The 26,704-nt window shown below is 38.9% G+C and overlaps 1 protein-coding gene across 1 annotated transcript in view; it reads left to right on the top strand.

Annotated features, from left to right (window-relative positions):
- The window catches only part of SNAP91 (synaptosome associated protein 91), a 62,494-nt gene that overhangs the window by 16,664 nt on the left and 19,126 nt on the right, over positions 1-26,704 (top strand). Inside the window, exons 3-16 of the mRNA XM_041480349.1 lie at positions 2,434-2,576; positions 3,634-3,709; positions 5,511-5,613; positions 7,208-7,301; positions 9,048-9,159; positions 10,501-10,607; positions 11,778-11,819; positions 14,935-15,005; positions 15,408-15,413; positions 16,373-16,400; positions 18,166-18,275; positions 18,936-19,063; positions 22,887-22,901; positions 23,044-23,214. Of these exons, the coding sequence (XP_041336283.1) occupies positions 2,434-2,576; positions 3,634-3,709; positions 5,511-5,613; positions 7,208-7,301; positions 9,048-9,159; positions 10,501-10,607; positions 11,778-11,819; positions 14,935-15,005; positions 15,408-15,413; positions 16,373-16,400; positions 18,166-18,275; positions 18,936-19,063; positions 22,887-22,901; positions 23,044-23,214 (1,206 nt within the window). The remainder of the gene's footprint in view (positions 1-2,433; positions 2,577-3,633; positions 3,710-5,510; positions 5,614-7,207; positions 7,302-9,047; positions 9,160-10,500; positions 10,608-11,777; positions 11,820-14,934; positions 15,006-15,407; positions 15,414-16,372; positions 16,401-18,165; positions 18,276-18,935; positions 19,064-22,886; positions 22,902-23,043; positions 23,215-26,704) is intronic.

The following is a 26,704-nucleotide window of genomic DNA, read 5'->3' as shown; positions in this document are numbered from 1 at the left end:
TGGAGAGGAGACAGAAATGACTGAGTGGCTTCAGAAGCAGTGCTGTGGCATCATGTAGCAGTGCCTTGTTGTCTCCATTGCCAGCATTTCTGAGGATGGACTCCTCTGAGGTTTCATTATCTAAAGTGCACCAATGGAATACACAATTTATAGCATCACTCTTTCACAGAAATCTACATACTGAAGCCCAAGACAGAAAGCTGACAAATTTGATGCATTTCATTATATGAATAAGACAAATGCTGTCACCTGCAGTAAAATCTTGGAGTGGGGTAAACAGTGAGTAAGCCACTTGTGACTTGCTTCTAGGCTTTTACAAACCACTGTCTTCTGTAATGCATTAATCAGCAGTACAGAATAAAAGATCATTGGTGTGTTTGTACCACAAGATCAAGGAGAATTCTTGGAGCTCTGTGATCTTGAACTGCTGTCATTCAACAGCATGGCTTTGCTATTATAATACTTTGTCTGCAGAACTGCCTCCTTCAAGGGTAGTATTACTGAGGTTATAGAAGTAAACCCATTTCAGAAGGTGTTCTGCAAAAAACTTCAAACCCATCTTCCATAACCAAGACAACAAAATGCCATGACAACATACATTTTCAGTTCAAACTTGGCAAATGGATCACATAATTTTTGTCTCCTGTATCATCCTAGAAAATCATTCCCCTGGTCTGAAACTGAGGACAACTTGCAGATTGTATGCCCATATAACAGGCAATTTCATATGCAGGCAAGCACTATGGTTTTCTCAGGCTTGTTACTCTGAACTAGAGATCTGTTGGATCTCAAATAAACAAAGTCTTTGTAATAGAAGGTAAAAAACCCATAAAGATCACATGCCAGGAATTTTAAAAAGACACAAACCAAACAAACAAAAAAACCCCTGAACTTTTGAATGCTTCTAGTATAGCAGTGTGGATTTCTGTACACACCAGGTGGGTCTCAGTTGCTGATGTCGCTCACTGATCTATTTAGACAGATTTGTCATCTGGACTTTTCCTGTCCGGCAAAGGCAGAATCAGTAGTGTAATTCTGAGCCTTGGCTTTCCACTCTTAGCAACATTTATGCTCTCCATTGCTTGGGATTATGTAGGGGAGGGAAAGGAACTCTGCCAAGTGGTGACCCTATTGCCCAAGTGAATGGGAGTCCTGTAGATTTGCATAGTTTAGGTGTGCAAGGAACAGTCACAAAATATCCTGTCTGCTTTTGACGTAGAATATCTGTCATGACTTAATGACTTGAACAGTTGGAGGAAAATTTCTAGTGTGAGATAGGGAAGAAATCATTAACAATGATTCCTCTGAGGGAAAGTAAAAGATGTTTAGTCTAGTAGTTAAACTTTAATTTTTTTTTTTTTTTTTTTTTTTTTTTTTTTTTTTTTTGCTTAGGTCTTCCAATTTTAAGCCTCAGCCCTACAGTTAGATCTGTGTTTTGTGCTCTTCGTGTTGCATGAAGTTGCCTCCTTGGGCCTTGCTAGGACTGTGTCTGGCATCACAGAGGTTTTGGGCATGCAGTTGCAGTGTGCAGTTTCCAGCTGTGTCTCAAAAATAGGTGACAGCTTGTGGAAGGTAATTGCTGGCTGCCTAACTGGAGTTGGTAGATAGCAGGGGATCTAGTGAATCACAGATCCTGTGGGATATAGAGGATAGTGGAAAGCTTGCTGCCCCACTGTTTATGATTTAACTGCTTACCTTAATTTCCTGCACTCTTCTGTGCCAGTTTACTTATTCTTAATGTACAGGACACCAAGCTGTATGCTAACATTTTTCTCTGAGACAGTTTAATGTCTTATTTCTTCTATGTAAGATGCAGTTACTTCAGTATAAACTAGTGTCATTCCTTGTGTTCTTTCTCGCTGTTGAAGAGGTCTGAATGCATGCCTCTGCTTTCTGGGTCTGTAGAAAGTCTAGGAGGTGTGCTGGAGCTTGCTGATTAAAGCAACCTGACCGAGTATCTGTTTCTGGTGATGCCTCTTTCTGCTGATGTGACTGGATTCAGTGTGCTTGATGTTACCTGTAGTTGAAGAATTCAATAGTACTTATTTCTCTAACCCAGAGGTAATGAACTGCACCAATTAACTTAAAAACCTGCAAGCAGTAAAGTCATACGATGTGCACCCTAACTTCATCTGCGATAAAGGTGGAGAAATATTTGTTCATAGCTTGGGACAGAATTGTTGGAAAATTGTTGTTGTTGGATGAAAGAGTTAGACCACTGTTGCTGTCAGCATATATTAATATAATATCAATTTGGGGGTTTTTTTGTTGTTGTTGTTTTGGTTTCTTTTTTTTTGAATGTTGAACGTAAGTGCTGAACTTCCTGTTTGTCACAACCATGGCCTGCAGCCTGGTGGTCTGAGAACTTGGCCATGCTGCAAACTTTTTATCATACTTGTAGCACCTAACACCTTCCTTTTGTCTCTCCTACAGACTTGATCCAAGCAACTAATGAAACCAACGTGAATATCCCTCAGATGGCTGATACGCTTTTTGAGCGAGCAACGAATAGTAGCTGGGTGGTCGTATTCAAAGCCTTAGTCACCACACATCATCTAATGGTCCATGGCAATGAGGTAAGTGTGAACAGCTCTCTCAAGGCCACGTTGGCACTGAACACACTCCAAGCCAAAAGTGTTAGTAGTGCAGAGGTATCTCGTCTGAGCCAGAAAGGACCTGGGAACAAAGAACAAGAATGATTCTTGATAAAGAGAAAACTTACTGTTAGCAACAGAGTTTATCTGTCTTTCCATTTACAAAGCCATAACATAAGACCAAGATGCAGCCTGTGCCAGGATGCTGACAATTTATGCACTGAATCTGAAAACAGCTACACAGGATTAAATACTACCTGGGATTTTTTGACTGAGGTCAGATTTGATGTTTTGGCATTTGTAAACTGCCATCCAAATAGTTGCTTTCTCTGCATGGGTATTAAAATCTTCCTAGAGCTGTAAATTTAGCTTGATAGCCTTTTAGATCAAGTTATCCTTATCCTTGCTTTTTTATTGACCTGTATAGACAGGTATGTTTGCATAAAAAGAGACAGCACTTTGAAGAACTTCAGTATGACTGTGAAACAATTCCTCCCTGGCTGTGTATAAAGTGTTTTCATGCAATGAACTTCTCACAATGTAAATTCTTACTCCTATTTTTCCATTCCAAGTTTTGGTCAATGTTCTCATCTGATTTCTCTAACTGTTTCAGGCTGTTTGTCCCTGTATTTGATGAGGGGCTTTGCTTGTTATTAAATCAGGCCCTCAGCTTGGCTGAAACTGAGGGCTGCTGGATTGAGAAGTCTGGGGCTAGCCTGCATGTGTGCTTTGCAAGCACATAAATATTGAGCTCCCTCAGATCCCTGAGAATTAAACATTTTTATTGCTCCTTTTGCAATATATTTTTTTGTTTTATGCATAATCTATTTTCTATATATACAGTAGAATACTTACTAGAGATTCTGACTAAAAGTAGTTAATCTGAATGTACAAAATGTTTTGGGGAAGGTACTGCAGGCTAAGACAAAAAATCAGTGGTTTCATGCTGTATGATGAAAATAGACTGGTAATCTTGCTGTTAGAAGGTACAAAGCCTTCAGATACAGGTTGTGATAAGAAAAATTACTTTGTCTTGTAGAGATTTATTCAGTACCTGGCATCTAGAAACACATTGTTCAATCTCAGCAATTTTCTGGACAAAAGTGGATCTCATGGTAAGCCAATTTATGTATATAATCTTAACAATATATATAAGATACTATTGTTAATTTGCTCCTCAATTCATAAGATATAAATAAGATAAAAATGTGCTACTGAAGCCTTTTTATAAGTACTTAATAAATGCACACATGGAGGACAAATGAGACTGCTGAACAACTTCAGAACAATATTTTTCATCTCCTGCAATATTTTTACTCAAAAAGCGAAACTGTACAAATCCTTTTAGTGCTGGTTGAAATCTGGGCTGGGTCAGCTATCTCCTTAACTCTTATGGGTGTTAAAAGTTGAAATGGATAACTTTCCATTTAGTTTTTTGGGTTTTACTCAGTCTTAAAAAGTAGTTTGGTTTCTTGGGGACACTGTGCTTTTTAGGCATTATCTATAACTTCCTAATGGTAGGGCTGTTGGCACCAAAAGGACTGGTTGATTTTGATTTGATTTGAGTAATGAATTTAGAAAGTCTAGGCAGAAATTAAGGACTCTTTTCCTCTGATCTTAAAAAGCCTGCTTTTCTACTTTTCCCTCTGTAATTATTAGATGATTTTCCTGTGCCCTCAATTAACAGAGGAAAAGCTTGTTTCATGGTAGCTCTACCAGAAAAGAGGGAAAATACAATTCTTCAGCTATCAGAGAATATTTATAAATTGTATGCAGACTACAGACATGCTACAATAATGGGCAAATTCAAAGCAATGCCACATTATTTCATCTGTTGGTGTAGACATGTGACACCAAAAAAACTTTAGCATCTTTTAGATATGGTGACAGAAGGAACAAAGCTAAACAAAGACTGAGTGTGTTAATCTGAGCTAAACATGATATATGTGTGTGTATATATGCTCAAAGACACTGGTCTTTAGCAACAATTAATTCTGTTAAACGCATGCATTTGTGTTCTTCATTATTTTCTTTAAACTTAGATTGCCATTTCATAGATAATACATAGTGTATCATAGGTAATGAGGCATCAGATTTGGTAGTGTTATGCTTGAGTTGGCAGGGATACTTAATGAGGGTAGATATTAAGGGAAAATCTAGTCAGTGACTAAACTGTGGGGTGTGGATTTTTAGAAAGGCAGCAAAAAGGGGGCTAAATTGAAGAGGAAGATAACTTCTGCACACATTTCTGTGGCTTAGAGGAAGAAACTTTGGAGGATAGGCTGTAATACTAACTGCTCAGGTGTCATAGGCTTGAAAGTCACTGAAGTTAGAGGCCCCTTGTACAATATTATGTACCTTGAGTACTTCTGGTGTAACAGTTCAAGGAAGGCAGTAATCTCTGTGGGTGTCATCATGATTTCTTTGTTCTGGTAAACCAAGTCAGGGGGATTTTGAAGGTCCATGTAAGAGTCAGAGTGGCTAACATACAGGAAACATCAAGAGTGTTTAAGCTGAACTTGAGCTTTGTCCTGGAAGTCATGTACCTGTTCAGTGAAAACTTTTTGTTAAACTGGTATTTTTTCCCTGTTAACAGAGGGTAACTTTTTGGCCACCAAGTAATGTTGCCCCATAATTATGTGGGGGCCTCTAGCAGGTTTTCCCTGGAACCAATGCCACTGCTGCATTGCATGAATCTGTTGGAAACAGAGGACAATGGTAGAATTTTTGGTGTACCACTACTGATTTTTCTTCAGAAGCTGAAAGATGTCTTGTAATGACTGTTCTGTATGTGAAATTGCACAGTGTAACAGAAATCATGTAATCTTGGGGTCTGTTGGCTGTATATTATTGTTTACTAAAGAATTTCTGACAAGCATGAAAATTAAATGTAAAATGTGAAACCGTTTTTTGCAGGTTATGACATGTCCACCTTTATAAGGCGTTATAGTAGATACTTGAATGAAAAAGCATTTTCCTACAGACAAATGGCATTTGACTTTGCAAGAGTGAAGAAAGGGTAAGCAAAGTTTAGATATGTAAATTAATAAGGTTGTCTGACCCATTAAATTCTTATTTGTGGTATTATACTTAGTTTTAGTTTGTCAGTAACTTTGTTGTTACATGCTTTGTGTAGCTACAAAGAAAAACCTGATTTTTAAAGTACTTATAATTAGTTAATAATTGCCCAGAGAGAAGAGGAAAGACTGGGCAGTAAGACAAATATTGAAGACCAAAGTAAGGTGCCTTGTGAAACTGGGAGCTTTTAGTGCTAGGTTTAAATCTTAACCTAATTAAACCTTGTTGCAGTGAGACTGTGTTTAGGATTTGGAGAAGGAAACACACTGAAGCTATGTTTAAGATGTTTCATTACTCTCCAGACACTTTCCCTGAGAGAGATGGCTGATTGCAAGCAAAGCCTGAAGTGAATGCCTGAAGTTCTTAGCAGGCAACAGAGCAAACAGTTATAAACTGAACAGAACAAGGTTGGCTTTATTTCCCACAAGAAATAAAAAAAAACAAGTTTGTGTTAAAAAAACAAGTTAACCCAGCACAGAGTAGTGTGTTGGTATTTATGAGGACATTTTTCTGGTCTCTGACTGGGACTTCAAGGGTTCTAGATGCTCTCTTGAAGCACAGTTGACACAGCAAGTGGCTTAACACCCCCTGAAGGTGCAGCTTAATGGAGAGCATACTAAAGATGCTCCTGCTACTCATGAATTGCATACAGGATCCTTCTGGCAGTTCTGGTGTATTCTGCAGCTTGGGATTCTGACCTGTTAATGCAGGCATCACTACCAGGCTGTTCTCTCCTGCTTCTCAAACAGCCAGGAAGTCTAGGGTCTGCCATGGCAGCTTTGCTGTGTAGTGGAAGCCATTCCCTTAGTGGGGACCGTACAAGTTCACTCTTGAGCACTTGATGTTAAATAAAGTAAAGTTTGGGCTGCTGGGGATCCTATTGTTCCTGCCTTGCTCTAAATTCCTGGAAAGGCTTTCTATGCCTGTTATTTCTGGTGCTCAGAACAAGGAGCTGCCTCAGAATATAGCATAAAATAAATAAGAATAGTGGTATGCATTTTCAGTCTGCATATATATACGTGTCTGCAGCCAGAACAGGGCAATACGTAATGATGGTTGTGCAGGTTTGTCATAATCAGAGATAAAAATGGCCATGCTTGATGACTGCTATAAGACTATGGATGACACTTAAGGAATGCTACACATCCATGGACATGTCAGCAATGAGCTGTTATTAGTTATTCATAACAAACTTTGTGCACAAACTTATCAGTTCTCTCAGTACTTCTGTCGCAGTATTTCTAGTTAGTCATTTAAGCTCCCAGTGTCATCTTTCCATAATGAGATCAATCTCTTGCATTCATCACTCTTGACAAAAAAACCTTTCCTCATTTGCTGTCAGGAAGGGTAACTGGATAAAGGATTTTTCGTACCAGCTCTCATGATGACATGAGAAGCAGGAGAATCAGACTGTGGTTTTGAAATGGTTTGAAATGAGTTATAGGTGTTTCAAGCATAAATTTTAGACAACAGATGAGTTTGGGGGAAGGGAGAGAGGAAACAGCATGGCTTCTAATCTGTATTCCCTCTTGCAGAGCTGAAGGTGTAATGAGAACAATGGCTCCTGAAAAACTGCTGAAGAGTATGCCAATATTACAGGAACAAATTGATGCACTACTTGAATTTGATGTATGTATTGAAACTGACACAGTATTAACATTAGGCAGTTGTTGGAACCCAGGACACATGCCCCTGGCAGGGGGCTGGGGAGTCCTGGCAGGAAGCCAAAGACACTTGGGATTTTGATCTTAACCCATGGAGCAAATTACCAACTTTATATGAAGCATTACAAGTCACAGAAGTTTAAGTAGAGTAATAATGAATTAATCACAGAGTGAAAAGTGGAGTTTTGGGGATTTTATTAGAGGGGGTCTAGGAGGCAAGATGGAGGGACATGGGCATTGTCCTATTCTTCTTCCTAGCCTCCGTCTTCTTGGTGATGGTGGCACATTTAGATTGGTCTAGAGTAGAAGTAGACAGTCTAACATAGGCAATAGGTATTGGAAAATAATGATAAATACAGTACACGTAATTCATAGTATAAAATGTAGACACCCGCCCAGGGTTGGGCAGTGTGCCCTTGACAGACCTGCAGATCAGACCTCTGCCGGTCTGAGAAAAAATATTTTAGATAATGGATAATAAGCAACCTCGTGAACCAGAGCTGAAGAACCCCGACTCTTTCTTTGACCATTGGGCTGGGAAAAAGAGACTCGGGTCATCCTGAAAGCAGGAAACCCGAGAGGCAGTAACTTATAAATGATGCATTATAATGAACACCGTTCACCTTGTAGGTAATGCTTTACTTATCGTCCCTTAATGAGGGCCAGAAAATCCCCTTTTCAGTGTCCCACTGAGGTATCTTGGCCAAGGATGGTTCTTGCCCATACGCATTAAATGTAAAGATTGCAGTTTTGGTTTTGTAGAGAGAGAACTTGGAGTTTCATCTTCTGCATCAGTGAGGGAGAAGAAATGGACAAAGCAAGGAGACTGAACATTATTTTCTGTCTCTCGGCAACCAACTTCTTTTGAGGGGGAGGGAAAACCCCATTAAAATACCACATGTACATTGTTTGGCTTCCTTAAAATCATCATCTGGTTTTCAACTGTGAACTAAATTGGCTAATGTGTAATCTAGACTGTTCATAGAAATAATTGTATACAAAGTATTTATCTTGTTATGAGTGCTGGTAGGATTGTTTTTCTGACCTAAGGATAAAAACAGGAATCGGTTGCTGTAGAAGCCACAGTGTAACATTTCAAAGACATTTTTGAAGGAATTCATTCTTCTGTTGGTGGGCAGCCAGATACACTTTGAGGTGTAGGCAGAGCCCACTCCAGCTCTCAGAGGAAAGGCTTTGAAGTACATGTCTCATTGTGCTTTCCATTCCTTAAATGGCATAGGAATTGTGATAGGGCTCTCAGAAGAGGAGATATTTTTAAGAAAATAAAGGCTTTTTCATAAATAAGCACATATTTTCTTCTCAGGTTAATGTGAGAAGGGATCTTGATGTCATTAGTCCAAATACATTAACTCATAGACTGTTAAGTTTTTGTTGAGCTCTGCTGTAAACTGACATCTTTTGTCCATTTCATTAAAACTGTAAACAGCATCTCTGCCTTCGTCTTCTTCATGATAAGTGAAGGAGACAAGACTAAGATGTTTACTCTCAATGTGGATACTGCTCTGTTATAGTGGATTGTTTTGGAGTGGTGAAGAAAGCAATCCTTGATCTGCTAACCAAAACTTGTTTAGTGTCTTAGCATGAAAACTTCAGTGCTTGATTCTGTCTATAACAGCACCAAATACCTGATGTAAGCCAAAATGTTTGCATTTGACACTTGTTTTGTAAATAACTGATATTTTATTTGTAGGTTCATCCAAATGAACTGACAAATGGTGTCATAAATGCTGCATTCATGCTTCTGTTTAAAGATCTCATCAAACTTTTTGCTTGCTACAATGATGGCGTTATAAACTTACTAGGTAAGTAACCTGGCTTTTATCTCACATACACATGAGTGAAGAATCAGTTTCAAATCTGTTTCAGTTTTTTTACTTTCATTAAAGCTACGTTTTTCTTGACTCTTCTAGTCTGAAATGAGAGAAAAATTTAAGCTGTACCCTGTTATATTAGTGTTTATCTGAGGCTAGATCATCACATGTCTTTAAAAAAGATAGATACTTTAAAGACAGTGAACATCTCTATGCTTAAAGAAATGTACAGTGCTGGGTGAGCATGTGTCATATGTCTGCAAAGTTAGAAGCTTTTGCATTTTTAAGATGCCCACATTCTTCTGTTATATATCACAGAATTAATTAGGTTTGAAAATACCTCTGAGATTGTTGAGTCCAGCCTGTGACTGTACACCACCTTATCACCTAGACCATGGCACTGAGTGCCACATCCGGTTTCTCCTTAAACACCTCCAGGGATGGTGACTCCACCATCTCCCTGGACAGCCCATTCCAATGTCTGATCACCCTTTCTGTTAAGAAATTCCTCCTAATGTCCAACCTATACCTTCCTGGCACAGCTTACGACTGTATCTTCTTGCTGGTTGCCTGGGAGAAGAGATCAACCCTCACCTGGCTATAACCTCCCTTCAGGTAGTTGTAGAGAGTGATAATGTTATGTCATAGCTTTGTATGAAGTGATATATTCCTGAATAACATTCCTGATCTGCCTGAAAGTATGACTGCCAAAACTGGATCCCCTCCACAAGCCTACCTACCATCAGCCCACAAAGTGTGAAGGAGGCTGTGAGCATGTTCTGAAGCTCAGGCAGCCTGGTGTGATCACCAGCATGACACAATGGGTTAGGCATAAAAATTCAGTTAGAATTTCACTGTCTACTGCTATGTAAAGTGTAAGTTCAGGTTGAAATATGTGGTAGCTGTGTTTAATAATGGACATAAATGGACTTTAGAAACTACTTAAGTGAAAAAAATACAGTTCTTTGAAGTGAAGAAAATTTGGAAAGGACATATATTAGTATGTGTTTAGATATCCTTAATTATTTTGAATTTTAAGTTGGATAGCTACTTCACCTACTTATTTTTCAGACTTTAAAAAAGTGGCTGACATCACATACTGTGCTGTGACTAGCTGAGGTTCAGTTTTATGATCTATGTAATTCTTCAGCAGCTCAGCAAGCCCAACTTATAAACTATACTAGGCAAGAGATGCCGCTAGATTAATGTCCAAGCAGTAAATGTTAATGTAGTGTCATATTCTTGACACGTGATTTTTGTGAAAACAAGACTTGCTGATATAAGACCTAATGTAAGACATCTTAACTGAAATTTACCACATTGTTTCTTTAGAGAAATTTTTTGAAATGAAAAAGGGACAATGTAAAGATGCCCTTGAAATCTACAAACGATTTCTAACTCGAATGACCAGAGTATCAGAGTTTCTTAAAGTTGCAGAGGTAAGTGGCTTTGGGTCTTCTGGAGGCCGGCACTTGAGTATTTTGTGATTATTTTTTGTTTTTGTTTAGCACCAAATATTAATTGTGCTTGTTAAGCCTCTGTCTCAATGGATGTTGGATCCATTGGATCCATCCAAGTGGATCCAGATCTTGGATCTGCTTCTTCAGATCTTGTGGTTAAGCTTGATTGGGACTTCCACATATCTCTATGGTGCAGCCAAACTCATCTTTCCTGGTTAAATTAACAGATGACATAACTTCAACTGTTCCAATATTTTTGAGAAATGCTGTGGTAAGTGCATACTTCTAGGACAGGGTTGAACATTAGAGGAAGATACAGTAATTGGGAATAGAAGCATGCAGATTTTTTAAGTCTGTTTTTTTAGTCTTTGCAGCCAGCATTAAGTTAACTGTAATGTGAGATTTTCCCGGTTTTGCTTCTTGTTATCATCCTCTTATGTGGATAATAGGAATGTTACATGGTTAATTAACTCCTTTGCTGGATTCTTATTTGTGGTAGTTGGCTCTTTGGCACAGGGTGCACATTTTCCATGTTTCATACTTCATTATAATGGACAGTAGTAATGAGCTGAATAAAAAGTTTGTTTCTTTGCTAATTCACTTATCTATGGAGAAACCTGATAGACTCCTTAATGGCTTGTAATGTCAGATATGAATATTGAACTTGAGGGAGTAAAGTACAGCTTTTTGGACAGGGGTTATAGTGACTCTACTTCAGGATTATGAGGTGCAATGGGGCTTGCTCTTCTGCAAAAGCTGAACTAGCAGTCACTCTGAAGAACCACAGTGTGAAGCAACAGGGCTATTAATAGAAGATTGCAGATTTAGACCTTAATTTGCTCTCCTCTGAGACAGCAGTATGTGACCAGTGTATTTCAGTATAGAGTATGAGATCCATGTTTGTGAAATCAAGCTCCATTTTCTCATCCTTTTATTTTAAAGGTGTATTTAATTTGTGGGGGGAAGAAAAAACTGCTGCAGGTTGTTGAAGGTAGCTACTGGGAAGATGGACGTGTCCTTTCTAACTTTGTGGTATTTTTCTGAAGACAGGGTGCATTATAGCTTGAAGAGCAGTTCTACTCAAAATTAATGCCTGCTGCAGCGGAATAATGCACTTAGATTTTTACCTTTACTCTTTTATCTCCACAGCAAGTTGGAATTGACAAAGGTGATATCCCTGATCTTACACAGGTAAGCTTCTCTTGTAGTCTTTTTGCATTTGTGTAATAAATAAAAGTTCTGTAAATAGGAAAGCACACCAGGAATGCAAATGTTGGTGAAGTCATACCACCTAACATGCTGTAGCTGCTGGTCCATTTTAAGTATCACTTGCAAATTGACCTGGGTGCCTGGCTTTGTGTTTAATGTGAAGAGGATATTTGCTTAGAGGAGGAGATCCATGCTGTAGAGTTCACTTGTGGCAGTTTTGACGCCAGTAAAATTGGAACATAAGAGCAACCCAAACTACTTAGCTGTAAACCCCAACTGTTCACATAGTTTTTGCTCATGCAGTTTTTGATAGCCTCTTGAAAGCCTGGTTTAAATTAACATTGGAATAGTGTCTCTCAGTTAAACACCACTTAAAAATTCTGAAAGTGAGACATTGTGAGAAGGTGGGGATTGTTAATCTTTGTGGATTTCAGATACAATGGGGCTATAAAGTCTGGCCACCTTTTCAGCAGACAAAAGCAGTGTGTGCAATATCGGACCTAACCTTAAAATAGCTGACGCAGTGTTATCCCCTAACTCTGTACCTCAGGGGCCCTTTTTTAACACAGTGGAGTCAGTGATGATCTCAGTCCTTAAACCAGGAGAAATCACCTGGAAACCAGTTAATGAAATATACTTTATAAATTTCTGTGGCACTTCTATCTGCTGCTTGTGTTGCACCAGCCTGTTCTGTGTCATCAGTCAGTGCTGCACTTGCTCAGCAGTACCTTAGTTACTGCTACCTTCCAGCCCATGAGCCAACACTTTAGAACAGAACAGCTCTTTTGGAAGGAAGGGGGTCTCCAATGATCATCTCATCCAACTTCCTGACCACTTCAGTCTCTTTTCAGGTAGTCCCTCACAGCTGTATTCTCCCAAAGGCTGCTTGGGACTCACTTGCTAAGGCTAGCCTGAGACATGCTGTATAGCCTATGTATAAGATGACAGTGTATTTCAGAAATAAATAAAAGGTGAATAATAAAACTGAATTTCAGCTAACAATTAGTACGTAATTCTATGTAGTATCAATGGTATACCTAAATTCCTACAATAAGCCACGGTAACGGTGGTAGTATTCTGCAAGAAGTTAGTTGTGTTGACACTCCATGTGTACATACTCTGTAAATCTAGACAGTGGTCCCAGTAGTATAATTTGGGTTGGTACTTGTCATCTTTGGACTTTATAGTTTGGCTGCAGAATTTTGGAGGCTGAGAAGGCATCTTAGCAGCTAAAAATCTTGGCTCATGTTTATTTACTATCATTTCCTGAAGTATGATAGTTTTGCCCCTAGCAGCTAGTGGGGAACCCATATCTAAGGTTCCAGCACAATGCTGACTGATAGATTATCTAATGTTAAAGCAGTATCTACAAGAAATTAAGCAATGTTCAGTATTGAAAATTGGGTACCAGATAGTATTTCCTTTCCAGATTGTTGCATCTGAGTAGAAATTTTCTGAAGCTTCTTCTCTGAGTGCTGTTTGATAGTTAAGTTTTGTATTACCATGCTGGTTTTTAAGAAACCTTTGACTAATGGAAAGCTATCTAAAATGTCTAGAGGTAACTGGTAACAGTGAATCATGCAATCTTTTTTTAAAATATTTTTTAAACATAGCTTTTACTTATGTGTTAAAGTCTCACAATGTGTATCTTACAATACAGTCTTTTTGAATACGTAAAAAGAGATTCAGACGTAAAAGTCTGAATCTCTCTAGATTTTTCAGTTTGTTTTACCTTTCTTCTTTTACTTCCTGCTGGAGAATTCTTATAACTAGGTCACTTGTGTTTAACCAATTCATATTATGCCCAAATGAATTAAAAGTTAATAAATATGCCTGTAAAAGCAGCAAGGTCAAGATGTCTCTCCTTTGCATATACACATAGGACGTATTTAAACTCAATCTGTCATTTAAGATTATTTAAAGCATTTTAAATTTCTGGATGTGTTAAGTTACTGGGTTTAATGCTGAAATCAATATGCAGGCACTGTGCATTGTACAGCTGTGCATTGGTACTAGCAGGTGCTATGCATCCTGAAATATCTGATTCAGCAGGCTGGCTGGTTTCTCAGTATAGGAACAGAGGATTGGCTGTTTCCAAGCATCACAAACAGACTTGTTTGATAATTATGTCTGCCCTGAAATTAAAGATGTTATTTATGAAAAGCATCATAGGTATTGCTGTCAGGAGTTGTGGCTAATCTGAAAGAGACTGGTAAAGAGAATTCCCTGTTTAGAGACTGATGAGCTGATGAACTTTTAACCCTGATGAAATATTCAATTATTATATGCTACTGTGTCTCTCAAGGGTTTCTTCCCTGCTTGGTGATCTTCTAGGAGTCTACTTACACAGTCTCTATTTTTATACTGGAATAGCTAAGCCCAGTGTGCATTTACAACCACTTTTTCTATCTGCCATTGTAACAGCAAGTGCCTGTGGGTATTGACTGCTGACCACAAAAAGGTTGCTTAAAATAAAACCTAAGATCAGGGATGCCTGAAAAAGCCTAGTTTTTTATAGATGTCTAAAATAGAAATCTTTCTGCACTTCAAGCTGGCTGCACAGTAACCTCTGCCAGGGTACCATTTTGAGAACAGCTATAAGGTTTTGTGATGTTGGGAGTCTTGAGCCAAAGATAGCTCATTCTGGGGGCATTGGAAAGGACTTATTTTGTTCAGGCTGCAAATGCTTTCTAACCCTCTGGTAGTGAAAGGGGTGTTGAGGGATCTGACTACAAGCAAAACTAAGTGTGACCTTGAACCCATGAATCTTAAAATTAACCCTGTGGATGCCTGTGCTGTTCATGTTTAACACTGATTTAAAGCATGATGAGCAGCACATCCTGGATTTAGGCTTCAGGTGCTGCATAGTGGAGGTAAACATTTTCTCTCTGCAAATTTGGGTACAGTAATATATTTTTAAAAACCAGCTTTACCTGAATACTTCTAGCATGGGAATCCACTCTTTCCACACTGATGTAAATAAAGTAACTGCGTGAGCATGCACATCATGGACTTCAGGGAAGTTGCTGCTGGATTTCAAACTGTGGTTAGGTCACTGCAATACATTGAGGTGTGTATCTTTCTCTTCACTTTCAAGGCTCCCAGCAGTCTCATGGAGACCCTTGAGCAACATCTAAACTCACTGGAAGGAAAAAAACCTGGCAACAAGTAGGTATATATGTTGTAGCATGTATCTAGGCATAATAGAGACAGTGTGAGATTACTTGATATTTAGGTTTGCCTCCCCTAACCTCCTTTTTGTCACTTAGCTAGGAAATAAGACAAGGCGTTTCCTTTCCTTTACAAAGTCATCTTAATAGCAACCTTTAATTAAGGGGGTGTGGGGGAAATACACAGAACAACTAGACACTTTCCAAAATGAACTAAAATTACCTGAGGAAAACTAGAAGAAACTGGGGGTTTGTGTGCTGCTAAGGCTTTTATCATCAAAATCTATTTCTTTTCTAATGATTTTGCATCTTCATACTAGATACTTGCCATGGCTAAGTCTAAGAAGGATTAAGCTAAACCTCTGTTTTCTCTTTTAATGTTGCTATCCTTGCAATTTAGTGAAGGGTAAGTACATACTTTTACACATCACTTGCTTGCAGGGATGGTTATGTGTATTTTTAAAAGATTTTCTTGAACACTTAGAAATAGGTATTTCCTTTGAGTTGAGCTAAACTGTTCTTTGCTTTTGTATATAGACATTAAGTTATTTTTTTGTCATTTCTGTGATTAGAAGGTCTGGAAAACTTCTAATCTGTTCTACAGCTCTTAGGACTTACCCAATTCAAGTAACTTATGGAATGGATGCTGGTTCAATACTGGTGCAGCTTTATCTTCAGCTCCTCCTTTCATCTCTTAGATCAAAGCAGCTCTAAAAATATGTAGCAGTATTTTCATAACTCATAATGAAAGCAAACAAATGCACTGACGTGCATTTTAAATTATGATTAAGGCTCTGTCAGTTACTGTTAGTGTGATTTTTGTGCATGTGGGAGAACTTTCATCTTGAACTTTCCAACTCACTGTTTTCATACTTTTAAATGTAGTTATTTTCAAGTAATTCTGACTTTCTTTAAAAGAAAGTAGACTTTGAAAATTTGCTGACACATCCTCAGAAGACTTACGTTAGAGAACTGCTCCAGTATTGGTGGTGTTCTGCTGCTGTTGCATGGTTTTCTAATATGGTGACATCTTGCCCCAGTAACTCTTTCCTGTTGGGTCCTATAGGCCCCAAAGCAAGATATTTGCATGCATCTCTGCATTTCCTCCATTTACTAGAGCTTATTTAAAAGGCAGAATAACCCTGTGATGCCAGTTAGCTTAAAAGATTAATTTAAGATTTGAAGTAAAATTTGCATTCCTTGTCTAAAGTAGCACATGGAAGTTTGAGAAATGTAGAGGGCATGCAATTGAAGAGATCTTCAGAAAGCTTTCATGCTTAGGTTTTGGTCTTTTTGCAGGAGTTTTGATGACCAGAAACATAGTTTCAAAGCTGTACTTATCTGAAAACCCCCTTTTTTTTCTAGATCTGGGGCTCCTTCTCCTCTGAGCAAGGTAAATACTGCCGGTTGCTATACTAGATAATTCTTGTTGAGGTGATATGGTTTAGAACAATGTAAGGAGCTAAATTTCCATCTCTTCATCTACTTTTTAGAATTTGCCACCTAACTGACAATATTAGCTCTTTTAATGTCTTTATAAACAGTGGCCCCAATAAAGCATGTCACTGTTCTGAGGGGCTGCAGTGCTTGTGCCAGTCAGGATGCTAAGGAGCTTCACCTGGATGTGATGACTGCTCCTTGTGAAAGCATGAAAGATGCACATATTTTTATCTCAACTTCTTTTTTTTTTTTTTTCCTTTCACTCCGCCTTAATTCTCATGTCACCAAGAAACTTGCTCCAGGGTATTTCTCCTCCAAATCCTTCACTCCTTCCTCAGCTTTTTAGGAGGGAGTTCTGACTCTTTTAAAACCACGTTCATATGCAAAGCTAGGAAGAAAGGAAGAAAATTTTCATCCATCATACCTAGTTTCAGAAATGACCTTCATTAGTGAGACTGCTGACCTTAATTTAAAGCAAGAGTTGCCAGTGAAAATGCCTTGGTTTGAGTGTCAGATAAACTAATGAGCTTTGTGGTGTTAGTAATAGTAGCTCCTGGTATCCCTGGAGCATTGCCAGGTGCCATAGCTGCGTCTCATAGTGGGTGCTGTGGAGGAAAAACTCAATGAAATCTTCTGAATCTAGTGCAGGGGGTTCAATGCTTGATTCTAGAGAGAGCTCTTAAATTTATTTCTGAAAAGACCTTTACTAAAAAAAACCACAACAAAACCAAATGAAAAAAAATGAAACAAAAATGTAACCCCCACAGCTCTGCTGTTTACGAGAGCAGTTGGTGAGAACTACATGATTGCTCAGAAAGTGTTCTTACAGCTTTAACCACATCTTCCTTGATGTACGTGAGGGATTGGGACCATTGTAGTCTCAAACCTTACTAAAGCTTTGGGGAGAGTCCAGAAAGCTTACGCCCATCTGCCAGAGTTGTGATAATGCGATGGCAGTAAAAGAACTCAGGAGAAAATCTCTTCAAATTTGCCATTCTTTTTCCTTCTTGGAAGTGGTCAGAATGGCAAACAGTACTAAAATTAGGACTTCTTTTCAGTTGTTAGGTAAAGGGTCTCTAGCATGTGGGATGCTGTACCAAAGTTTACAGTATCTTTTGGAATTAAATTGACACTCTACAAGGTAACTTGAGTCTTCAAGTTCACAGAAGAGTTGCTATATACTCTCCTGGGTGTCTGTCCTTGCCATACTTGAAGTATCTTTATCCAGAATTGGAGCAGCTAATGAAGCAAAGTCATAGGATGAGCTGTCTTTTGTACCTTCCCAAGGACTTAACCCTGAGCACTTCTGATGGCTCTTTGAACTGTTTTCTGAAGGTTTGCAAACACACTTTTAACTAGTTTCTAACCATTTCGCTTCTCTCACCATTTCTGTGGTTAGAGTACCAATGTGCTGTTGCGGACAAACAACTATTTCATTCCATAGACAAAATGAAGAGTCTGACAGTTATAAAAACAACTCCTTTAGAATAAACCTTGTGGAAACTTCTTTCCTTCTTTGAAGTCACCTTGGGATTTCTCAGCTCTACTACCATCTGAAAACTTAGTCCAGTCTTCCTTAAATTATTTCAGAGGAGAAAACAGCTCACAATAAAAAGACATTATGTCAAAATTGGGTTTTTAAAGTATGTGCATCTGTGCATGAGCTGGCTGGGGAGAAATGCAGGTATATTGAATGTATATTTAAAATGTTTCTCCAGTCTTCTCCAGCCACAACTGTTACATCTCCTAGTTCTACTCCAGCAAAAACTATTGATACATCTCCTCCAGTTGATCTTTTTGCAACTTCATCTACAGCTGCTCCAGTCAGGTAAGTTAAAAAGTGTATTTCAGTTACTGAGCTTGATATAGGTACCAAAGTAATTTGTTTGTTATTTAAATGTTCTAGATGAACAATATCTGGTTTCCTAAGTAAATAACTCACTGGCTTAACCCATAGGAATTCTGCCAGTTTTCTTCTACCTAAAGCCAGTTCATTGCCTGGAAATGCAAAGTTCTTGATTGCTGAAGTGGCATGATGAAATATGGAAGTAGAATGGTGCTGGTTTCAGTCACAACAGTTATCTTCTCTGTTTTCAGGCACCACCTAGAATTTTTCATTTTCTGTTTTGGGTGTTATGGTGGGGTTTCTTTTGTTTTTTTTAGTTGGGTTTGGGTTGGGGTTTGGGTTTTTTTTGTTTGGTGACTTGGGTTTTTTTAAAAGAATTTTAAGTCTCGTAGATCTGTTGTAATGCCATTATCAGGAAATAGCAGCAAGTTAAGGTTCCCATCCTGGGTTGTAGCATATTCTTGGGTGCTTACTAGAGGTGTTTACAGCCACTGCTCTAATCCTAAAGCCTGAAAAAAAGTCTCTATTTCATCCAAACTAAGGTTGATTCCTTAATCCAGTCATGACTTTAAAAAAAAAAAAAATTGGTTGAAATGGACAAATTCCTCCAGTATTTAATGTCTCTCTTTCTTTTCTTGGCAGCTCTTCCAAGCCATCCAGTGATCTTTTGGATCTTCAGCCAGATTTTACCGGTACTGGGCAGGCAGCTCCAGCACCTGCTCCTGCAGGCGCTGCTGCTGCTGCTGCTGCTGGAGGCACTTCGTGGGGAGGTAGAGAATCCTCACTGTCAGCATCCCTTCTTGCAGTCTCCATCTTCTTGCCTGGCTGACCTGAAATCTGCCTCTTTCTCTGCTAGCACAGGATGTTCCCAGCTCGCTCCCAGGCTTCTGCTGACCTGACAGTCAGGCATCCCTCTGCAGCACAAGGCTGCTGCTTCTTTCCAGGGATATGCATAAGCTGCTTATAAGGGCAAAGCTGAGGGAGCCAGGATTATGTGACTAAAAGTGAGCAGGAAGGGGATGGATGAAGGTGAGCAGGTAGGGTAGGCACTTCAAAACAGAAGAAGCAGAACAGCTTGTGTGTTTATTGGCAAGGTGGGGGCAGAAACCAGCTCTTCTGTTCATGGAGCAAAGGCCACAGATCAATAAGAGGAGAAACAAAAATAGCTTTTAAAACAAAAATGCATGTAAAGCAAATGGTGGCAACTTAGTTCTGTTGCCAGTGTGATTACCTCTGACAAGCCTTAACGTATTTTAATAAAGTATCTTCTGTGTGTGCTTAGAATACTAATATGGAAATAGATGTAGAGGGCTAACTGCTTTCAAAAAGGAATAACTAACCAGCTCTCTGAAATCTGACCCTGTTGTTCCAGGCAGCAGTAGCAGCTGGTGATCTGGAGGACCACAGTAAATGTAGGCAGTGCTCGCTCTTGTCCTGTTAAAACAAGGAATTAAGCCAGTAAATGTGACTTAATTTATACAGCTGTAAACCGATTGTGGTGTAATCTTAAGGGATCCTGTGTGGCAGCTTAATGAACTCACCAACCTGCTCCCAGCGGGAATGCAGCACTGAGTCATGCTGACTCTGCTGTCAGTGCTCATACTGGCTACTGGTGGCTTCTGCAGTGCCTATTTCTGTTCCTAGTTGTAGCTCATTAAAGATGACATTGTACTTCAGCCACTTCATTAAGAGAGGATAGCAAGGGCTGTCATGTAGACGCTGTATTGCATATTCCAGTTTAATCTGTTGAATTAATTTCTTTTTTTTTTGTCCCTGCAAATGTCAATTTTATTAACAGAAAGATAATCTTACCCAGACAGCAAGACCAGAGAGTCATCTATTCTAGGATGCCTGGGACTAATTATTCTGCAGTATTTTGATTGTGTCCTATTTGTCTTACTTTGTCATTGCCAAGCACTGAAATACAAGCTTTGAGATGTTTGAAAGAACATGAAAGAGCTAACTTTTTTAAGGAGTTGCTCATTCCTGCAATAACAGAAATACAAATAAATAGCCAGTAATGTAAAATATTGATTTGCATAGAAAATGAAAGCTGATTTGGTTTTTTGTTTGTGGTTTTTTTTTTTCCTTTTTGGACAAAACACCCATAGTTTGGAACTTAGGTGTTTTATTCTTCTGAAGTACTAAAAACTTTAAAATTTACTAATAATGCCCTTAGTCTTACTCCATGACAGAAGAGGACAGCTAATTATTTTCCTATGGCCAGAGTTGTTACTACCCTCATTAAGTAAACTTCAGTCTTATCTTTCAGAATAGCATTTTGGTAACTTAGTAAGCTTCAGCTTTGTCTGCCTTACTGCTGGCAGCAGTCCGGGTACGATGACCTGTTACTGCACTGGAATCTTGCTTTTTGTTATTGTTGTTTTTGTTTTGTTTTGTTTTTGTTGGGGTTTCATTTTGTTTGAACTCTCTGACAGAATAAAAGTATTTCACCTGGAGGGTAGGACAGTACTGAGGCAGATCCCTGATGAGAGCTAGTGAGCTCTCCATTCTGGGAGATTTTTCAAGACCTGACTTGTCTGAGCCATGACTGACCTGATCTGGTGTTGGGAGCGCTGTGGTTCTGAGCAGAAGAGTGAACAAAATTCCCATTCCACCCAGGACTTTCGGGAGGCTGTGTAACCATGCCTCCCTGCTACTTAAGCTACTTATTCTTTTGGGCTACAGCAAGTTAATGTGGGAACCCTTGAGAAAATAGTACTAGAGGGAGGAAGCTGGAAGAAGTGCTGCGGTTCAGAATAGCCAGGAAAATGTGAATATCAAATACTTCATGCTGCAGCATCAATACATATCAACAATAAAAAATCCTGCTTTTCTCAGTCTTGCTGGCAGTGTAGATTCTATGTATTTTGGCATATGCTGTATATTCAGTGTATTTGGATTATATTTGGGGTTATGTACAGTACACTGTGTGTTTTGTTGTATACATGCTGTATTTTTGAATACACAATATGTCATCTAGCAAATGAATGTGTGAAAATATACACTTCTGTGGTATCAGGAGACCATCAAGATAGTGTAATATGGTGCCTGCAGCATACTGCAAGGAGAATAGATAGCCATTTAGCAGGTGGAGTAGACTATAATACTAGAAAACATACAGTAGGTCAAAGCTTGCATCTTTGTGAACTTTTATTCTTGGATATAAAAGCAAACTGACTTGAATTTCTGCTCTGAACTACCTTATAGTGTGCCTTAGAACATGGATTTGCTAACAGTATTGTTACTTTAATATTACTGTACAAAAAAAACACTGCTTTTAATCATTCCCATATTAAGACTGAGTGTAGATTGCTATGCTGGATAATTGTCACTTCACTGTATTGAGTTCTATAACGTAGTAACAAAAAGGCATTGAAGACTAAGCTAATAGAACTTAAAAGTTTGCCAACAGTTGTTTATTTCAAGTCTAGCTGTGAGACATTCACCTGGTGTGCAGTAATGGGATACCAGAGTGCTGCATTTTTAATGTACTGTTCTGCTCTTTCAGAATGGTATTTTGGCTTAGTTCAGCTTGTGCCGTCAGTCTCAAGTAGAGCTCGCCCAAGGAACCAATTATGAAAATTGTAAACAACCTACATGTAGGTTTTTCCTGCCTTTTTTGCAAGTCTTGTAAAATAAAGACAAATTTATGAAGATAGGGCTGTGCCTGCTCGAATAATTTTGCTTCCAAATGCTGACCCACACTAAAGCATCAGGACTCTGCTTGCTGTTCAGTGTGGATAAGATGAACCCATGACCCTGTTATGGGTACAAAGAATCTAGGAGCAGCATTGAGATACTGGTCAGTAAATAGGGAGCTGCTAACTACAGAATAAAAATTTAATAGGACAAACTCATTCATTTTTACATGTTTTTATATCTTGTAACTGATTTTTATGTAGGCAAAACTTCTGTGTTTGAGCTCAATCTGACTGATCTTAGAGGACATCAAATTGTAGGAAACTCTGTCATTAAAGATGCTTAATTGGCTTTCAGAAACAGTTGACTAAGGAGCCAAACTTGGAGCAGAGCCAGTCTGCTTATGCTTATGCTGTCAACATTCATACTCCTCGTAGCAAGTGTTAACAGAGTTAGTTGTTCCTGCAGAGCATGTTTGCTCTATCATAAATGCAGAAAAGGCTTTTGAAGAGGAGCTGCTCTATTGATTTATTTATTTATTTATTTTGCACTTGACAGTTGTCCCAAGTCCAAGAACCACCACCTGTTTGTCTCTCAGAATGTATTTGGGGACTAGGGATGCCGTGTATCATATTCTGAAGTAACAACACTATTTGCAAAGCTGCTCATTGCTAAAGTACCCTTGCTTTAGTGCCTGTTCTGTGAAGGGTTCTAGGGATGTACTAGTTCTGCTTTTTGTACTGCTTTGAAGAGTTATTAGACAGAATGAGCTTTGTCATGTCGGAATAACTTCCTGAATGTTAGAAAAGCAAGTCTAGAAATTACGTTTCTAGACATAACCTAGACATGTGATTTAGAATGAACATTTGGCTAATGAACGTCTTCAATCTGGCAGTTCTACTAACTACTCTGTTTTTTTATTCTGCTGTCATTTTAATGGACAATCACTAGACCTCTTGGGAGAGGGTGAGTAGTATTTTCAATTACTAAGACCTCTGTATGTTAAGACTCCTCACTAAAAGCTCCAGCTTTGTGGGGCTGAGCAACTGTGGTCTTTGCCTTTCCTCTTACCTTTCCTGTTTGCTCTTCATTACATGGTTGCATATAGATAATCTGGCTGCACTTGCTGGTGTTACCTCGGAGCCACAGATTTCAGATCCATTTGCCCCAGAGCCTACTGCAGCCACTGCTCCAACTACTGATACTACAACTACTACGGCTGCTGCCACCACAGCTACCACTGTCCCTGCTGCCACTGCTGAAGTGGATCTCTTTGGAGGTTAGTTTGGTTGCTGTAGTGCTCCACACCAGTCTGTGATGCAGTCGAAGCAGTACTGAGCTCAGCTGTGTAATAAAGCCTCTGGTTTAAGCAGCTGCATATGTATGGAAAACTGTAAACCTTAAGCCTGAGTAACCTTTTGATTGAGCAGCTAAGAACAGTAGTTCTCAGGTCCACATGGGAGTAAGCAGGAATTGTTTCCACATTATTCAATAACTATGCACTCGACCACAATTTCTGAGAAAAGCAGCTGTGCTTTTGTAGTTGAAGGGGATGGATGTGGCAATGTCCTCCCCGTTGTTATGTGTCATGCTTGTGCTCTGTTGTGTTTCTTTTGGGTATTTCCTGCAAATAGAGTATAGAGCCAGCTGAAATTACTGTATTTCAGCAATCTTGAATCAAATATTTCACAAGTATTTGCAGTAAATTGAAGGGGTGATGAACTTGTACTAAATGCCAACTATGAAAACAATAATATGTAAAGGAAAAAAGGAAAAATATTCTTAGAGTTTAGTCGTTCTTATTCAGTTTATAATGTTACATTTCCCACTGTATGTTGTCAGTTTTCTTGGTACTCCTGTGGAGCAGGAGGCTTCCCAACAGCATGCTAGAAATTCAATTTTTTTTTAAATAATATACCAGCCCAGTAATTGATCCAGCAGGATTGATCCAGCAGGATTGATCCAGCTCGTTTACAAACTGTATGTAAGATCACCTGACCACTGTGTTTTTCTAGTTTTCTCTTCTCTCATCCATACTTCCAGCATGACAGGGGATGTCAGGAATAAGTAATAACTTATTTGCTATCAAGACTCAATTCCAGTATCTTCTCTGTGGGGTGTGTTTATGTATCACTTCTACTGACAGGAGTTCCAGAGAGGTCTCATACATAAGCAGTTTGACTATAAAGGTGTTTTCTTGAGACTGAAATTCCCAGTTAGAAGTTTTTTTTAGGACTGGCTTCAACAGACAGCGCCAAAATATGCCCCAGTAAAGTGCTGAAAAGCCCTAAGAAAGGAATACAGCTGCTACTTGCTGCTTACCCCTCCTTTTACAAAGACTGATAATAATCCAAATGCCACAAGATCAACCAGTTGAGAAGCGTCTTCAAAATTGTTTGGGCAAGGCTCTGGATGCCACTGAGAGTGAGAGAGAGTCTGATGTTGGTTGCTCTCAGAAGTGTGTTGCAGAAGCCTGGGACTGTGCTTATTAATAACCCTGCAGATGCATAGAATGTGCAACTTACGGTATGTAAGCACTGAGGTAGAGCCAGTCCTGGATACTACACTTTTGAATTGCATTATTAATTCATTAACTTGGTAATTTAGTAATTAATTTAGTAGTTAATTTAGTAATTAATTTAGTAATAGGTATATGACTTTTTGAAAAGTAAAAGAATAGTTAAATTGATAGAAATCACTGTAAACTTGAAACAGGATTAGAAAAACAACTACCTGTGCTTGTTCTTCCAGTACTACAGCAACAAGATGCAATATTTTTTTCTATCTTTTCCACAACTCTGTGCCTGGAAAAACAGCTACTGCCAAATCATGTGCCTGCTTCCAGGCTTGTCAGGCAAAGACCAGGATGTGTTTAGTTTCTGGAGATTTAACTGATCATTAGATAACTTAGTGACGCATGTTGAGAAGTGGAGCTTCACCCTTCAGTATGGAAAGAATTTCAGTCTTGTGGGATGTGGACTGCTGGGACTTGATCTCTTCCTTTAAAGAGAATGTATTTTGTCACTCAAATGCACTAAATCTCCAGTGGATTATATATTAGGTGCATACTGATTTTTTTTTTCCTGGAACACTTCAGAATGAAGCAAGGTTCTATTATTTATGGTAGCAGAAAATCTCTACTTCTCAATAAGAAAAATCTCTAAACACACTCTGCGGTAAAAATACTGTTTGCAGTGCCTTCAAGACACCCAGTGGACAGACCCTTTTAGGATCCATGAGTATGTATTGAACTTCCATCTCTCTGCTCATGGTTTGAGTTTTTTTCTTTTTCTGAAGGCTGTGTTGTAAGTATATTCTAGCATCATATACTATCATTCCTTAACCTTAAGACTGTGTCCAGTGTTAGAAGAGGTCGTTTTTGGGCAGACACTGCTACTTTCTAGTGTTTGTGATGCTAGACATGCTTACGCTTAATCCTATTAAGTAGGTATTTCACCTTTGTGGCCTGCTGGAGATAGTCTTCAAGGTCACCTTAACTTCTTGCAGCTCGCCAGGGCTTTGTTGCTTCACACAATTTCTTGTGGTCTGGTATGGTTAGGAGAAGGTACAAGAGCAGTGATCTCAGGTTCTCCTGAATGTAAAGAGTCTTCAGGGAGTGTCTGTGTAGGGAAAGAAGCTGAAAGCTGCTGGGAAAAGGTAACCAAGCTGAAGGAAGAAGCAGTAGAGGAGGCTGGAATAACTGGTGACTGCACTGTATGGCTGATGCTTCAGCTGATAGGAGTCTGCCTGCTGCCTAGAACTGGGCTTTGGGAGATAAGCTCTGCATTATGTGTTCTTTGCCAATATTGGTATTGGAAAGCAGATGAGACATGCAGGATTGATCCAGCATAGCTTTTTTAAAGAACTCCATCTCATTAAGAGGCAAACTTTCAGTGACCTGGGCCAACTTGAGGAACTCCTAATCGTGTTTCAAAGACAAACAAGAGGAGGCTGTTTTCAAAGTGCAGCTGGAATCATTCCTGTGAAAGAGAAATGCAAAGGTAGAAGAAGAAGAATGCAAATACCTTGATAATGCCACTCAGTAATAGAATTTGGGCACAGTATTTTTGGATATGTGTATTGTGCACTTGAGTTACATTTTATTGTGGGATTACTCTGTAATCAGTGCAAGTAACAAGTCATGGCAGACACTGTGCAAATGTCAGTTATTAGGCATTCAGGTGACTTGAATTGTAAGTAGGCAGAACTATGGTCTTCCTGTAAAGAAACTGCAGGCAAAATGATGAAGACTTTTGGCGGTTAAGGGATAATGTGTGTCCCTTATGCTGGTCCATGCTGGTATAGCAAGCTAGCACTTAGTTAATAAAAACCAAACAAACAACAAATACTTTGCATAATTATTATTATTTCCTATCTCTGAGCCTAGTGAAATATTTGTTTATAACTCAGGTCAGGTGTTCTGTGTCAAATAGTAATGAAGGGTGACTGAAGAGGGGAAAAAACTCTGGAAACATTTTCTTGTGTACACTTCAGTTCTATAATATTTCCTCTACTTATGACTTCCACAGGATTATTTCACATGTTTCATATTAATGTACATTAATGATTATAAGTCAGTTGTATCATTTGTGTGAGTAAATTTGTCATGTATTGATGCCATGGCATCAAATAAAGCCTGCATTTGTGAGATGAAAGAGATCTCGCTGCAGGAACACTTATTTTGCTGCAGACAAGATGTATTGAAGCTCTGCTTCAGTCTTTAACAACTTTGAAAGCCCCTTGTTTGCACATTATTTCAGTAAGAACTA

The sequence above is a fragment of the Pyrgilauda ruficollis genome, unplaced genomic scaffold (genome assembly GCF_017590135.1).
Source record: "Pyrgilauda ruficollis isolate IOZ18807 unplaced genomic scaffold, ASM1759013v1 scaffold51, whole genome shotgun sequence".
NCBI classification, from domain to species: Eukaryota; Metazoa; Chordata; class Aves; order Passeriformes; family Passeridae; genus Pyrgilauda; species Pyrgilauda ruficollis.
This window is presented reverse-complemented; position numbering and strand designations above follow the sequence as displayed.